At 48.7% G+C, this 13,195-nt stretch overlaps 2 protein-coding genes across 2 annotated transcripts; both read left to right on the top strand.

Annotated features, from left to right (window-relative positions):
- The first annotated feature begins 2,568 nt into the window (after window positions 1–2,568).
- On the top strand, window positions 2,569–3,597 carry LOC136048445 (ribonuclease CL2). Its single transcript, XM_065736098.1, has 2 exons — window positions 2,569–2,649; window positions 3,067–3,597. Exon 2 carries the CDS (start codon window positions 3,073–3,075, stop codon window positions 3,508–3,510), a length of 438 nt encoding a protein of 145 aa, XP_065592170.1. The 5' UTR covers window positions 2,569–2,649; window positions 3,067–3,072; the 3' UTR covers window positions 3,511–3,597.
- A 6,618-nt stretch (window positions 3,598–10,215) lies between these two features.
- Window positions 10,216–12,172, top strand: MBOAT4 (membrane bound O-acyltransferase domain containing 4). The gene is made up of 3 exons (XM_065736097.1): window positions 10,216–10,334; window positions 10,726–10,941; window positions 11,150–12,172. The coding sequence occupies exons 1-3, from the start codon at window positions 10,216–10,218 to the stop codon at window positions 12,051–12,053; spliced, it is 1,239 nt and encodes a 412-aa protein (XP_065592169.1). The 3' UTR covers window positions 12,054–12,172.
- The last annotated feature ends 1,023 nt before the right edge of the window (window positions 12,173–13,195 follow it).

Below are 13,195 nucleotides of genomic sequence, written 5' to 3'. Positions count from 1 at the left end.
TTCATCCCTATCACGATCTGGCCACGTCAAACAATTTCCCTCCTGTTTATAATCCCCCTTTAAACACTGGAAGGCCACAATCATGTCTTCCCAGAGCCTTCTCCAGACTGAACAAACCCAGCTCCCTCAGCCAATTGTATCATCATAAAACCATAGAATCATTTATCTAGCTTTCCTCAGGGCCCTTCCGTTTAGGGAGGTGTGTTTCAGGAGCCTGTAAAGATGTTTGGGTTTTCCAAAATCAGTAGTTTCTGGAAGTGATCCAGTGAAAGTAACCAATCTGATGGTTGCAGCTGGGATATTTCTGCTGGAGTGCTGCCTGGCAGCATCCTGAGATCATTCCACTCCCACAGCTATGCAATTCTTGCGTATTGTGACTGTTTGCTCCTGGGGTTTCTAACAGGACCCTTCCCAGAACTTTTCACATGTTGGTGAAAAGATCAGCAGCCTGTGGAAATGATGGTTTGATGGGAACTTCAAGTGCTAACTTGGTGCAAGAATGCCTTTTGTTCCTCTTGTACTGCGTGTGCCCTCAGCTGGATGTGATTACAGCCCTTTGTCCTCAGTAACAGCAGGAAAGGGACTGCTGGAGCAGAACCCAGCTGAGCTGAAAGTAGTACAGTAGACTAGTCAGCTACCAGGGGACTGATACTCCTTGCTGAGGAAACCGTGGAGCCTGAGGAGTGAATCTCCTGGAGCAGGAGGGATCTTGCAGGGTGATCAGTTGGAGGTGAGGTCTCCAGGGACCTCTGTAGGAGATGGCCTGTGCGCAGCTGCCTGGGGTTCGAAATAGCATCACAGTTGAACGCACTCCAAAGACACACAGCGTGCACCCAGAGCAGCTGAGGGTTATGGTGGGCAGGCTGCCAGAAGTGGCTGCCAAGATCAAGGGATTTAGAGAGAGTGCTGAGATGGAGACAAGTGTCAAAAACTTTGTGAGTTTGGGTCTGCAGCCCATGGAGAAAGTGAAAGAGGTAATGTTAAGCCTAGAAAAAAGTAACCTGGTGAGTGCAATGAAGCACACCTGGAAGAAGGCCATCAAAAGCAGGTGTTCAGCATGCAGAGCCTTGACATGCTGTGTAAAAGTCTGGTTGCCTTGGAATAGTGTAGAAACCCCAAACACCCAGACTGGACTCTGGGGAGGAGGCAAACCTATAAATATAACTGCAGTGAGACTTGCCTTTGTGGAAAGAAGAAAATGACATGTATAAGGCATCTTTTGTAATACCTATTGCCTTGCTTAAAAAATAACTGTTGATTGGAGAGTAAGAAGAGAGCACTGCTTGATTCGCAGCCAAATCCAAGTATGTGGAAAGGGGAAGAACATACATCTATGCAGCAGACATTTCTGTTTGTGTTCTGTAAATACCCTTCAGAAAGCAAAGCAGATGGTCTTCTTGTCTGGCTTTGTGCTGTGTTTCAGAGTCCCAAGCGCTATTTACTACGTGACTTTTGACCAGTCAGTTAAATCTACAGATGCAAAGGTTAAGTACTAATTTTCATATCCACACAATTCACACACACACACAGTACAACACAAGCAAGCAAGCCTGATGAAATCAAATATGTATGCAGAGAGTGACTTCAGAATGGAGGGAAAATTACCTTCATGCCAGGTTAGTTTTAAAGCTAAATCATCAAGAGTGGCTTGGTGACTATGTCAGTCGGTTCCTTCAGGACTCTGGGATGGATTTCACCAGGACCCATAGACTTAGAGATGTGGAAGAGGAGGAGCATCTTTTCACCACCTGCGTGCCCAACCAGAGCTCCAAAGAGGTTCTGGGAGAGAAATCGGGATTGTTGCACATTAATAAAGTGTGGGAACTCAAACAATAGAGATTACTGTGCTGTCTTCATGCAGACCTGGTGTGCCTGGCATGTGGGAGAGGCAGAGAGAAGGAAAAGAACAAGAGATGAATCAGAAGAGGTTGAGCCCTCACTCACCACCTCCCAGAGGCTCTCTCTGAGCAATGGCTCCATTGGTAGGTGAAACCCACAGGTTTTTCTCCACTCAGGGCACTCACAGTGGGTGTTGGCTGAGCCTGGGCCTTAAAAATGACATTCTGCATGTTACAGGTCTTTATCATGAGTTTGGTTCACCGAAGGGGCCTCCAGTTGCCCTTCTGCGCCTAGCAGCTGTCTCTCGAATGCCTTGCAGTTCAGTGCAACTTCCTCCAAATTCATTTTGCTGTGACATTCATTAGGCTGGTGAGGGCACCTGGGGAAGAACCCATGGGAGCTGCATGCATAAGGAGGGAGGGCACCTGTGTGCAGCCCCAGTCCCTGAGCTCTGTGCTGTTCATTGTGCTCTGTATCTGGTGCATAGAATCCAAGCATCTCCAGGCTAGAGCCTTGGTGTAGTCCATGGCAGTGTGGGCAGGGGACACCTGAGGGGATGTGTACAAACAGTCACGTGGTTAATTAATGATTACCTAATGACCTTGGCAGAGTGGGGGTGGTGTGAGGGGAGTGGGGCCTCCTGAATGCTGGGTTCCCTCCACACACTGGACATTGCTCTTTGCCCTGCCCCTCCTCCTTGACCTTTGTCTTTTGGGCCCAGCTGGGACAAGTATAAGAGTAGTGAAGAGGAGGGGGAGGGACCAGGAAACCCTCTGGCCAGAAGAAGAAAGGAAGCGTACAGAAGTTCAGGTGAGTGATATGCAGGGGACTAAAATATTTGCTGGAGGAAACCATAAGGAACCTGAGCATCTGGTGGGAAAACAGTAGTATGGAAAAGATCCAGGTGTCTGAGGGTGAGGGGGAAGCTACAGAAGATCAAGATGTCCAGAAGGTGTTCTGTAGGAGGTGCAGGTGCCTGTGGGAGACCTAGTATCCTTGAGATGTAGGGGACTTGGACATCTGGGTGGAATCCACAGATGACCTAGGTGTTCAGGGGACTTCTGTAGAGCATCCGTGTGTCTGAGAGGGCACTTCTCCTTGCATTTGGAGATCTGTAGTGGACCTAAGTATCTGGAAGGGGAACTCAGCAGGGGGCTCAGGTGCCCATGACGGGGTCTCCAGACAGGGCTCCAGCAGTCCAGGTTATTCTGACCCCACTTTCCCCAGGTACCCATGGCAAGCTGGATGCTATGCGTAGCTTTCGTACTGGCAGCAGTGGCAGGGGCTGTGGGGGAGACTCGCTATGAGAAGTTCTTGCGGCAGCACGTGGACCATCCCCGGACGCTTGGGCTCATGGGGCACCGCTACTGTGGAGTCATGCTGGCACGACGGCAAGTGACGGCCCCGGGGAGGCCTTGCAAGCCATCCAACACCTTCGTACATGCACCAGCTGAGGACCTGGTAGCCACCTGCACCCGCCAAGCCGATTCAACAGGGTTCCACAGCACCTCAACACCCATGGACATCACAGCCTGCCGCCTGCGGGGTGGAGACACCCGGCCCCCTTGCAATTACCGGGCTCGGCAGCTCCATCACCATGTGCGCGTCTCCTGCCTTGACGGGCTGCCTGTGCACCTCGCTGGCACACATGCATCTGTTAATGAGTCTTGAAAGGGGGGCAATGCGTGGGGAAGTGGATTCCCTCCCTTTGGCAGGGGCTGTATTAGGACCTGCAATAAAGGAGGTGTCACAGGCCTGGGCTCTGGCATCAGCTTCTGGGGGGACCGTGGGACCCTGCTCCCCTCTGGGTGTCCTTGAGTCCCCTTGGGTACCCCGACCCCATTCAGGACAGTCATGGTCACCCCAGGTTCCCCCATAAACCCTTACCTTCTCCCAGCCTCCCAGGTACACCTTAGTTCCCTGGATGCCTCTGACCTATACAGTATCCTGTAGACTCCCCACTTTGTTTTTTTGCCCTGACAAGTGCTTCACAATTCCCCTCAGTGCCCAATAGCTCCTCTGGAGTTGCCTTAATCACTGTGCTCAACACCATCCCCAGTTATTCTGACCCTATGGATATCGCACTGCATTTTTGAGTACCCATAGTCCCCCCAGCGTTTCCTAACTTCCCATGTGTTTTGTAACGTAGGACCCAGTTTCCTCCATGGCTGCCCCATTAGCCCCAGTGTGCCCCACAGTCCCTTCCACCAAATGCCTCTGACCTTACCTGGGGCCTTTGTGGGGTTGAGGCAGCACTGGGGCCCTCCAAAACCCCCATGGCTGAGGCCATACACAGACCCCAAAGTCCTCCACCCCCCTTACATACAGTTTGTCCTGTCACTGGCCACAACTGCAAAAGCCTGTCTTCATCCCTCCCTATCAAGTACTTGTACGCACTGATAAATTTGCTGTGTGTGACCTTCCTCTTCTCTGAGCTGAAGAGTCCCAGCTCTCAGCCTCTCTTCATAGCAGAGATGCTCCAGTCCCTTCATCGTCTCTGTGACCGTGTCTCACATGGTCTAGGGTGCCTGGCACTGGTTGCAGCACTCCAGATATGCCTTAGCAGTGCTGAGCAGAGGAGCAGAATCACTTTCCTCAACCTGCCAGCGACACTCCTCCTCATGCAGCCCAGGAAACCAGTGGTCCTCCTTGCCCTGGTCCTATTGCCCAGGGAGCCCTGAGGGCTCAGATAGAAGTGCTGATGTTCGGGTGTCATGCCACTGCAAAAAGCCAAATGCAACAAATGGTCTTTCTGATCCTTTTCAATTGCACCCTGTCCAAGACGTACCTTGAGTGACTCGGGTTCTCCTTGCTTGGAATTCAGCAGAAAGGCATTCAAAGGCCCCTGGACACCTCCATGAACTGGTGAGCTAAAACTCTCGGCCCTGCCCTCTTGTGGGGAGCTCTACTCCCTGTACACAGGAGAGGAATCAAGATATCTCATCATCATAGAATGGCTTAGGTTGGAAGGGACCATAAAGTGCACTCACTTCCAACCCCCTGCCATGGTATGGTTGTCATCCACAGGATCAGGCTGTCTGGGGAATGATCCAGCCTGGCCTTGGGCACCTCCAGGGATCAGGCATCCACAGCTTCTCTGGGTACCTTGTGCCAGCACCTCGCCACCCTCTAAGTAAGAATTTCTTCCTAGCAACTAACCTAATTTCCCCTCTTTCAGTTTAAGATCGTTCCCCCTTGTTGTACCTCTATAAGACCACATAAAAGGTCAGTCCCCTTCCTGCTTAAAAGCTCCCCTTAAGTACTGGAAGGATGCAATGAGGTTTCCCCATAGTCTTTTCTTCTCCAAGCTAAACAAGTCCAGCTCCCTCAACCTTTCTTCATAGGAGAGATGCTCCAGTCATCTAAGCCTCTTCATGGCTGCCCTCTGAACCTGCTCCAACATCTTCACATCTTTCTCATGCTGGCCCCCAGACCTGGATGCAGCACTGCAGGTGGGGCCTCAGAAGGGCAGAGTAGAGGGGGACAATCACTTCCTTGCTCCGCTGCTACCCCGCTGTTGATGCAGCCCAGAATACCGTTGGCCTTTCAGGCTGCAAGTGTACATTGCTGGCTCATGTCCAGCTTTTTGTCCAGCAGGACCCCTAAGCCCTTCTCCACAGGGCTGTTCTCAATGCATTTTTCTCCCAGTCTGTACTTGTGTGTGGAAAAGTACAGATCACAGCCTGAACAAGTGACTAGCCCATGAGAAAGGACTCATGCTTGCTTGAGAAGACAAGTAAACTTCCTCTAGCTTCTCCATGTAGCTAGAAGAAACCTGTTTGTGAGAAACTGCTCCATAGCTGTATCTTCGCTTTCTGTGAATGACCTTGCTTATCCTGATATGTAATGCTTTATTGTCTCTTGCTGTCACATATCCAGCCACAGTGCTAAAGGGTTGAATGGATGTCTTGCAAGCTGGCCACTACTGGTATCTGCTGGAGGAAACCACAGGGCAGACACTACCAGTCTGCTGCCTCTGGTAATGTGAGTACCTATCTATTAAACATAAATGTTAACTTGCCTTTGTGTATTTTCTTCGGGATTGGTAATCCTTACACACTGGTGTTCTGCAGTACAACACATAACTGGGATTTCCCCGACCCGAGTGCAACACCTTCGCTTGGTCTCATTGAGTCTCATTAGGTTCCCATGGGTCTACTCCTCAAGCCTGTCCAGGTTCTACTGGATGGCATGCTTTCCTTGTACTGTGCCAGCTGCACGCTCAGCTTAGTGTCATCAGACTTGCTGAGGGTGCATTTGATTCCACTTGTCTGTGTCACTGATGAAAGTGTTGAAACTTTCATCAGTGAAACTTCATCAGTGAACTGGTCCAGAGATGGACCCCTAGAGCATTTGGGGCATTCCTGACCTGCAGCTTCCAGCACATTCCATGCTCTAGCCTGCTCTCTCCTGGTCATTGGAGGATCTGGGAGGCTTGACAGGAGGTGATCTTTGCCTGAAAGGGAAAAGAAGGAGAAAAGCATGCAACTCTAGACCATTATTTCCCGTCCCTGGAGCTGCATTCCTTTTGTTTGAAGAACTCTGTGGTCGGGTTGAGGGGAACCAACACAGAGTATGATCTCCAGTGGGGTCTGTCTCTGTTCTAAGTATCCCAAAGCCTTACGAGGTCCAAAAGGATCTACTGCCATTTGGCTTTGGTCTCAAAACTGAAGGAGAGAAAGGAATTCCTGATAAGATTCTGTTTTGAAAATAAATCACTTTTTTTTTTTTTTTTTTTTTTGCCATAGAAAATGGGAAGAAAAGGAAAAAAGAAGCCACTTGAGGGCAGCACAGCTCCAGCAAATAGGCAGCGCTTCTCAAAACTTGAATTGCTTCTTGAGGAAGCAAGTCCCCAGTCCCCCAAGTCCTCTCACGTTTATACAGATAAACACATACACCTTTCTGTCCATCAAAACCATGCCAACTGCCAGTTGCTGTCAGAAATAGGCTTGAATTCTGGGTGGTCCTGTGTGGAGCCAGGAGTTATGTGGACTTGAGCATTCAAGTGGAGTTAAATCCCCACAAATATTCCTAGATTTTGTCAGGCTTCTGATTTGTTTATCATCTTCTGCCCACACCCAGATGAAGCCAGCAGTCTGGGTCTGTAAGCTTCTGTAGTTTTACTGTTTAAAACAGTCCAGAAATTTTATGAAAAGTAAACCTTATGCTGATACAAAAAATGGACATATGGACATTATTGTGGCATCACCTGCCATTTTACCAGCTCTAATTCCCATGGTAAACTGAATGACCATAAATAACTCAAAATAGTCCTTCTAGCTTTAAGTAAAACTTTCAAGGATCCACTGTTTTTGAGGACAGACAAACTGTGTGAGATTTAAAATCTTGAGACAAAAAGTATTCCACTTGGCAGGCGGTACCACTGCACCCCTCAAACTCTCTAAGCTGCATTTGGCACTCAGGAATCCCTGAATCACATGTGCTCAAGAAGGCTTACAAAAGTAGTGCTGCACAGAGCATGGACACCAAGGTGAGACTTAAAAATGGAAACTACAAGGAACGTGTTGCAGAATTGAAGAGCTTGAATGTTGGAGGACCATGCAAACTCTTCCAGCTTTCAAAGAATATAAGACTGCATAATTACCTTCTTTCTTCCCCCTCTATAGCAAAAGCTTGTCAACTTAGAAGTAATACAAATGATACTTTAACAACTTTTACCGATTCAGAGATAATCAATTTTTTAAGTGTAATTTTTCATTTGTTTCTTTTCAGTACTTTGGAACTACAACAAAGTTAGTCATGCATTACCCTGAACAACATCAGCAGAGAGACTACCTATAGCAGGCACCACTGTACTTATCACATTCCCAGAAAACATGAACACTGGAGCAATCCCTCTAGTGAACAGGAACTTACATCTCACATGAGCTATCAGACTTACCAAGAGCTCCAGACAGCGCCCATTACTGTATTTCGTTAAGTGACAGCTCCAGGAGGGAGATCTCTGCAGTGCTCTCTATGAAATAGTCTTCCACTTGCCTGGTTACCCTAACTTCCAGCTACATCCATTTTGGCAGCCTTTTGACAGATGTCCCTGTACCAGGGTACAGGAGTCACCAGTTAGAGAGACTGAGCTCAAGCTACATCACAACCAGGCAGGTGGAGCTTTCTCAGACCTCTGGCAAGTGGGGCTGCAGCAGCATCATAGAATCACGAAGGTTGGAAAAGACCTCTAAGATCATCAACCCATCCCCACCGTGCCCACTGACCACATCCCTCAGCACCACATCTCCCAGTTCCTGAGCACCCCCAGGGATGGTGTCTGCACCACCTCCCTGGGCAGCCTGTGCCACTGCATCACTGCTTTCAGAGAAAAATTCTTTCCTAATATCCAACCTGGCAATCGACTTCTGCACTATTCTTAAGCTGCTGGGATGCTTCTTTTGTCCAGAGACAAGAAGGTCTTTGCGATAAGCAGCCATGGGCCACTTACAGATAGCAGTCAGCAAATCTGCAGAGGCAACAAGTAGCAAAATAACTGTGGGACTGCTGCCTGCAAACAGAGGAAGGATTTTTGCACATTTGTGTTTTAGTAAACTAATACACTTATTTATTAATTCCTTTCTCATTTAGGCATTTTCATTTTCTGCTTATCAACAAATGTAAGGCCACAAGGTTTCCAGTTGATTCTGCTTTATAATTTCTGCTTCCCTGTCGCACTATGTTGTTGTTTTGTGAATGGGAAAATCCAGATTGCCCAAGGTCACAAAGTCTGAGGCAGGAGCTCAGTCCAGCCTTTCTAAACCTCATTTTAATAGCTTCCCTTCCACTTTATGTGCTTCTCTCTAGAATAAAGTCTTCGTTAAAATAACGGTGGTTTTGTTTTTAATTCGTACCTTTCACTTTGCAGTGCGTCCTGCAAGTCAGTTACGTGTGGGTATCACATCTATAGCTGACATGATCAATATATGCTACATTACAATTGACAATCAAATTGTTCCCAAATCAGTATATTCCACTAAGAAGGCAGCTGTGAACTTTCTGGATACTAGCCCAAGAGTATTATCCGAGTCTTATCTGCTCAGATTTCATGCCCACAGCTTGCTCTGACAGTGCTCAGCCCACTTTTTCTCACTTACTGTCAAATAATTGTAACTTCAGACAGGAACCATGTTGCTGCTTGTTTAATACATAGAAATGAAGCAAATGAAGCTCCCTCATAGGCTTCCCTATGGCTCACACGCTCACTCTAAGATCACACTTCTGTGGCTCAGCAGCTAGCATTACAAAATAAGAGGAACTAGCCAAGAATCACATTTCCATTGCTACCATGGCTTCTCAAAAAAGAGTAACATTTTTTCAGAACCATAGCAGTGAATAGCTTAAATAGGAACTACAAAGGCCTTGGAAAATATTTACTCTGCTAAGTCAGTGCTGGGCTCTGTGGACTTGACAGGATGAATCCCATGAAACCAGGCTGTTACTGCATGCCATGCATAACAAACATGGCATGGAAAAAGCTTCTCTCCAGTGCTATCAAATATGAACTGCAATCACTTACTGACTTGCTCTTTAAATATACATTGCAAACACTGCAAAATGAGGAGGCAGTTCCTCTGCAGTATTCACTCAGCCATTTTTTTCCACTGAGTTTTGATCCCTGTCTTCTTATAACCAAATAAGCCATCTTAACAATGGGGAATGCTTTCCAACATCACATGGCTCAAAAAGCTCAGTGAAGAGTGGAAATTTTTTTTTTTAATCAAAATTTCCTTTTTTATGAGCACAGATTTTTCTGTAATATTAAGCACTAATTTTGCCCTATTTACTGCAAATTAGACGAAACTAAATCTTTTAAATCATTCGACCAAGGAAGGGTAAAATCTAACTTTTTCTTCTTTCATTTTGTTTTCCAGGGGGAATTTCTGAGGTAGTTCTCTTTGCAGTAACACTCTTCACGTGCCTAAAATAATGCAAATATCCATTCAGTTTCCCAGCCAGAGCTGGAAAGAACCACAGCTTTCCACGAAGGGCTGAGCTGAGAGGTAGCCAAGAGAAAGGACTAAGCCAAATGTACCTGGAGATTTTGCTCTGAAGTGCATCCCAGCACGACACATTTGGCAGCTCAAAGAGGCTCTTATCTCTGCCCTGGCTCCAAAAGCCTTCAAAGCATGTGGTAATGGCCCAGGCGTCTTGCAGAGTAAATAACTAGCCCTAAACTTTCCACCTACACACAAACCTTGGGACAGAGGTGCTTCAAGGAGCCAACACTAGTGGACGGGAAAACACATTCCTGTTCCTGTAGATATTTTTGTTTCCATGGCTCTCCTCTTTTTGTGCTACGGTCCTGCCACATATAAACCGCAGCCTCTGGCTCAGTCCCTTCTCTAAGGGTTGGAAGAAGCAAGGTTCTTGATGCGCTGGGGAGACCTGCTCATCCTTCTCCCTGCAGCCTGGTACCAGCTGGCGGCTTTCCTCTTCGCTGCTCTCTTCTACTACCTCTGTGTTTTGGGGCATCTCTCTCTGACTTCCCGGTAAGTTGTCCTCACATGTTGGCATGCCAAGGGCAGTTCATATCCATGTGTACTTTCTGGACCTCTCCTGGCTGTCCTCAGTCCCTTCTTGGGGCAGTAGGGCCAATTCAGGTTTGTCCAAGCTACAACAGGCAGTCCAGACTCTCCTGCATTGCAAGAGGTGGGTTTACTAGAATGAGCACTAAGTCCCAGGGAGTGCCCTGCCCTGCTCTTCTTGCCTGTCTTTGGTGTGACACGGATAGGGGCCAGACAGGGTCTGCTTTTCCCTGCCCTGGTGTGGCCCTGTTGGAGGCTGCACATCTCATACTACACTATACTACCAATACCAGAGCAGGAATTCCAAGTTATGTTTTCTTCAAAAGCTGTCCAAAAGGCATCTGGTCTCTTCTAGGTACATCTTCCTCCTTGGTGGAGGATGTCTCCTTGCAGGCACAGCCATGGGCAGTTACGCCATGCTACTTCTCATCCCCGCTGTCAGCTCTGTGCTCATCCTCCTCTTGCTCGGTCCAGCTCATGTCCATACCTGCGCCTTCAGCATCCAGATGTGCTGGCAGACGCTTTGCCACCTGGGCCTGAGCAGCCTGGTGCTGGAGCCACAGGACACCAGGTAATCCTCTAGCATTGCCTCCCTCCCTCTCCACCCTTCATTGTTTTGAGAGAAACTGCATGAAATGCTGCTTTGTAGCAGCTGGTTCCCCTGAGCTTTCCTCAGCCTGCAGCACGCTGCGGGCATGACTGCAGGAAAGTGGGACATGCATGCTCATGTCCACCCTTTCAGGGTCCCTCAACATTGCTGAGGTGCACTTTCCTCCTAGGCCAGCTGTCACCCTCTCCGCCATCATGCTGCTCACTCAGAAGGTGACATCTCTGGCCCTGGACATCCACGAAGGGACCGTGCTGCCCCAGCCTGGCCAGGGACTTTTGCAGCGAGCCTTGCCCCTCTGCAGCTACCTGCTCTTCTTCCCAGCCCTACTTGGAGGCCCACTGTGCTCCTTCAGCAAGTTTCAGGCCCAGGTCACGTCTCCGAGGGCCGTCCCCTTCCCGCTGCAGGCTGTGGGCTGGAGGTACCTTGCGGTGCTGGTGCTGCAGGTGCTACGTACATGGCTGGAGAGCTGGCTACCTTGCATGCAGGGCTGGGCCAGCATGGGCCACATGTGGACACAGGCCCTGCTCTTCAGACTGGCCTACTACTCGCAGTGGGTGCTGGATGAGGCCCTCCTGGAGGCAGCAGGCTTTGGGGCAGCGGTGGAGCAGGGAGACCTTTCTGGATGGGACCTTTGGACACTGGAGACCACACATCGCCTGGCTGTCTTCTCTAGAACATGGAACAAGAGTACATCCCTCTGGCTGAGGAGGCTGATCTTCCAGCGCTGTCCAGCCCAGCCACTCCTTGCCACTTTTGCCTTCTCTGCATGGTGGCACGGCCTCCAGCTGGGGCAAATCTTTGGTTTCCTGTGCTGGGCCATCATGGTAGAGGCCGACTATCGCATCCATCCCTTCCTCAGTGCCCGGGCCACCTCCTGTGTTACAAAGCTCCTCTACCGTGGCACAACCTGGGTCTTCACACAGCTCATCATTGCCTACATCCAGGTAGCTGTGGAGACTGAAAACTTCTCCATGCTCTGTCAGCTCTGGACTTCTTACAACAGTATCCTTCCCCTCACTTATGGCCTCGTGCTGCTGCTGCTTCTGTTTGCTGAGAAGCCAAAGCAGAACTGATCCTGTCTTGTGCTAACACTACTGACTGGCTAGAGAATGTCCCTGCAAATAGAATCATAAATGTTGGAAAGACCACTAAGATCACTCAGCCCAACTACCAATCCATCTTCAACATGCCCACTAACCATGTCTCTCAGTGCCACATCTCCACTTCCCTTGAATGCCAGCAGGGACAGTGACTCCAGCACCTCCCTGGGCAGCCTGTGCCAATACCTCGCTACCCTTTCTGAGAACTTTTTACATGTGAATATTCAGTGATAAGAGCTTTTGCCAAGCAATCTCCAGAGGCCCAGATTGTCTTTTACTAATGAGATATCCCCCAGTTTCAAGGAATGCACTGAGGCAAGGCATGGATGTCACCAAACTGCGCAAAAGGGCTCCTAGCAGTGCTGCCTGCCCAGCGTTTGTCTTAGGGCTTTAGGTCTCAGCCTCATCTCACGTGGAAAGCATACAGCCTCACCACCAAACTCATCTCTCCTGGGAACCTATCCTCCGCTGAGATCACAGGTATGTGCAGGAGGTATGTGCACCTTACTACCTTTTTTGTACTCAAGAACCAGTGGGAACCCAGACACAGGGAAAGGAGCTGGCAGTCTGGGTGGGAACAGCACAGGACAGGAAACATTCCTTTCCTTTCCCTATCACCCAGAAGCACAACTGGAAGGCAGGAAACGCTAGAAGCATTGCAGTGCTTCTCCAGCAGGTGCCACTTCACACTTTCTTTGAGACATTTTAGGCTGGAGAAGAAGCATGAGATACCAGAGGGAAAGATATTAGGAAAGAGCTTTTGTTTATACAAAGGTATGAAGCCAGTCATTCAACATCAAAAGAACATAGCTGAAAATGTCACAAGACTGTTCACCTCTGATATATGGGAGATACTGCTGAAGGGACCAGGACAAACATCAGAAGCAGCCTCAAACACCCAAGCTCAAATGAAAACATTATGATCAAGTGAACATCCTACACCATGCAGACCCTGCAGCAATACTTATGTCAGGGTGGGCGTTTGTCACTAAACTCAACATTCAAAATGGATCTGACCTTGCTTTATGCAGGCTAGCTGAATGTTTGGCTATTTCTTAGGTCCTGCTGAGCAACCAGCTGAGCCTTGCAAGCCAATTGCCACATATATTATCTTC

This window comes from Cyrtonyx montezumae, unplaced genomic scaffold, assembly GCF_038088225.1.
Source record: "Cyrtonyx montezumae isolate F1298 unplaced genomic scaffold, pur_monq_1.0 scaffold_2, whole genome shotgun sequence".
NCBI lineage: Eukaryota > Metazoa > Chordata > Aves > Galliformes > Odontophoridae > Cyrtonyx > Cyrtonyx montezumae.
Note: the sequence above shows the minus strand (reverse complement) of the source record. Positions and strands in the feature narration are given on the sequence as shown.

What these genes read in the sequence shown, in the direction of transcription:
- LOC136048445 (XM_065736098.1), top strand. Translation starts at nt 3,073, where the DNA reads ATGGCAAGCTGGATGCTATGCGTAGCTTTCGTACTGGCAGCAGTGGCA.
- MBOAT4 (XM_065736097.1), top strand. Translation starts at nt 10,216, where the DNA reads ATGCGCTGGGGAGACCTGCTCATCCTTCTCCCTGCAGCCTGGTACCAG. An exon ending in CATCTCTCTCTGACTTCCCG is followed by an intron (nt 10,335 to 10,725) that starts GTAAGTTGTCCT and finishes GGTCTCTTCTAG; the next exon opens with GTACATCTTCCTCCTTGGTG. An exon ending in CTGGAGCCACAGGACACCAG is followed by an intron (nt 10,942 to 11,149) that starts GTAATCCTCTAG and finishes CTTTCCTCCTAG; the next exon opens with GCCAGCTGTCACCCTCTCCG.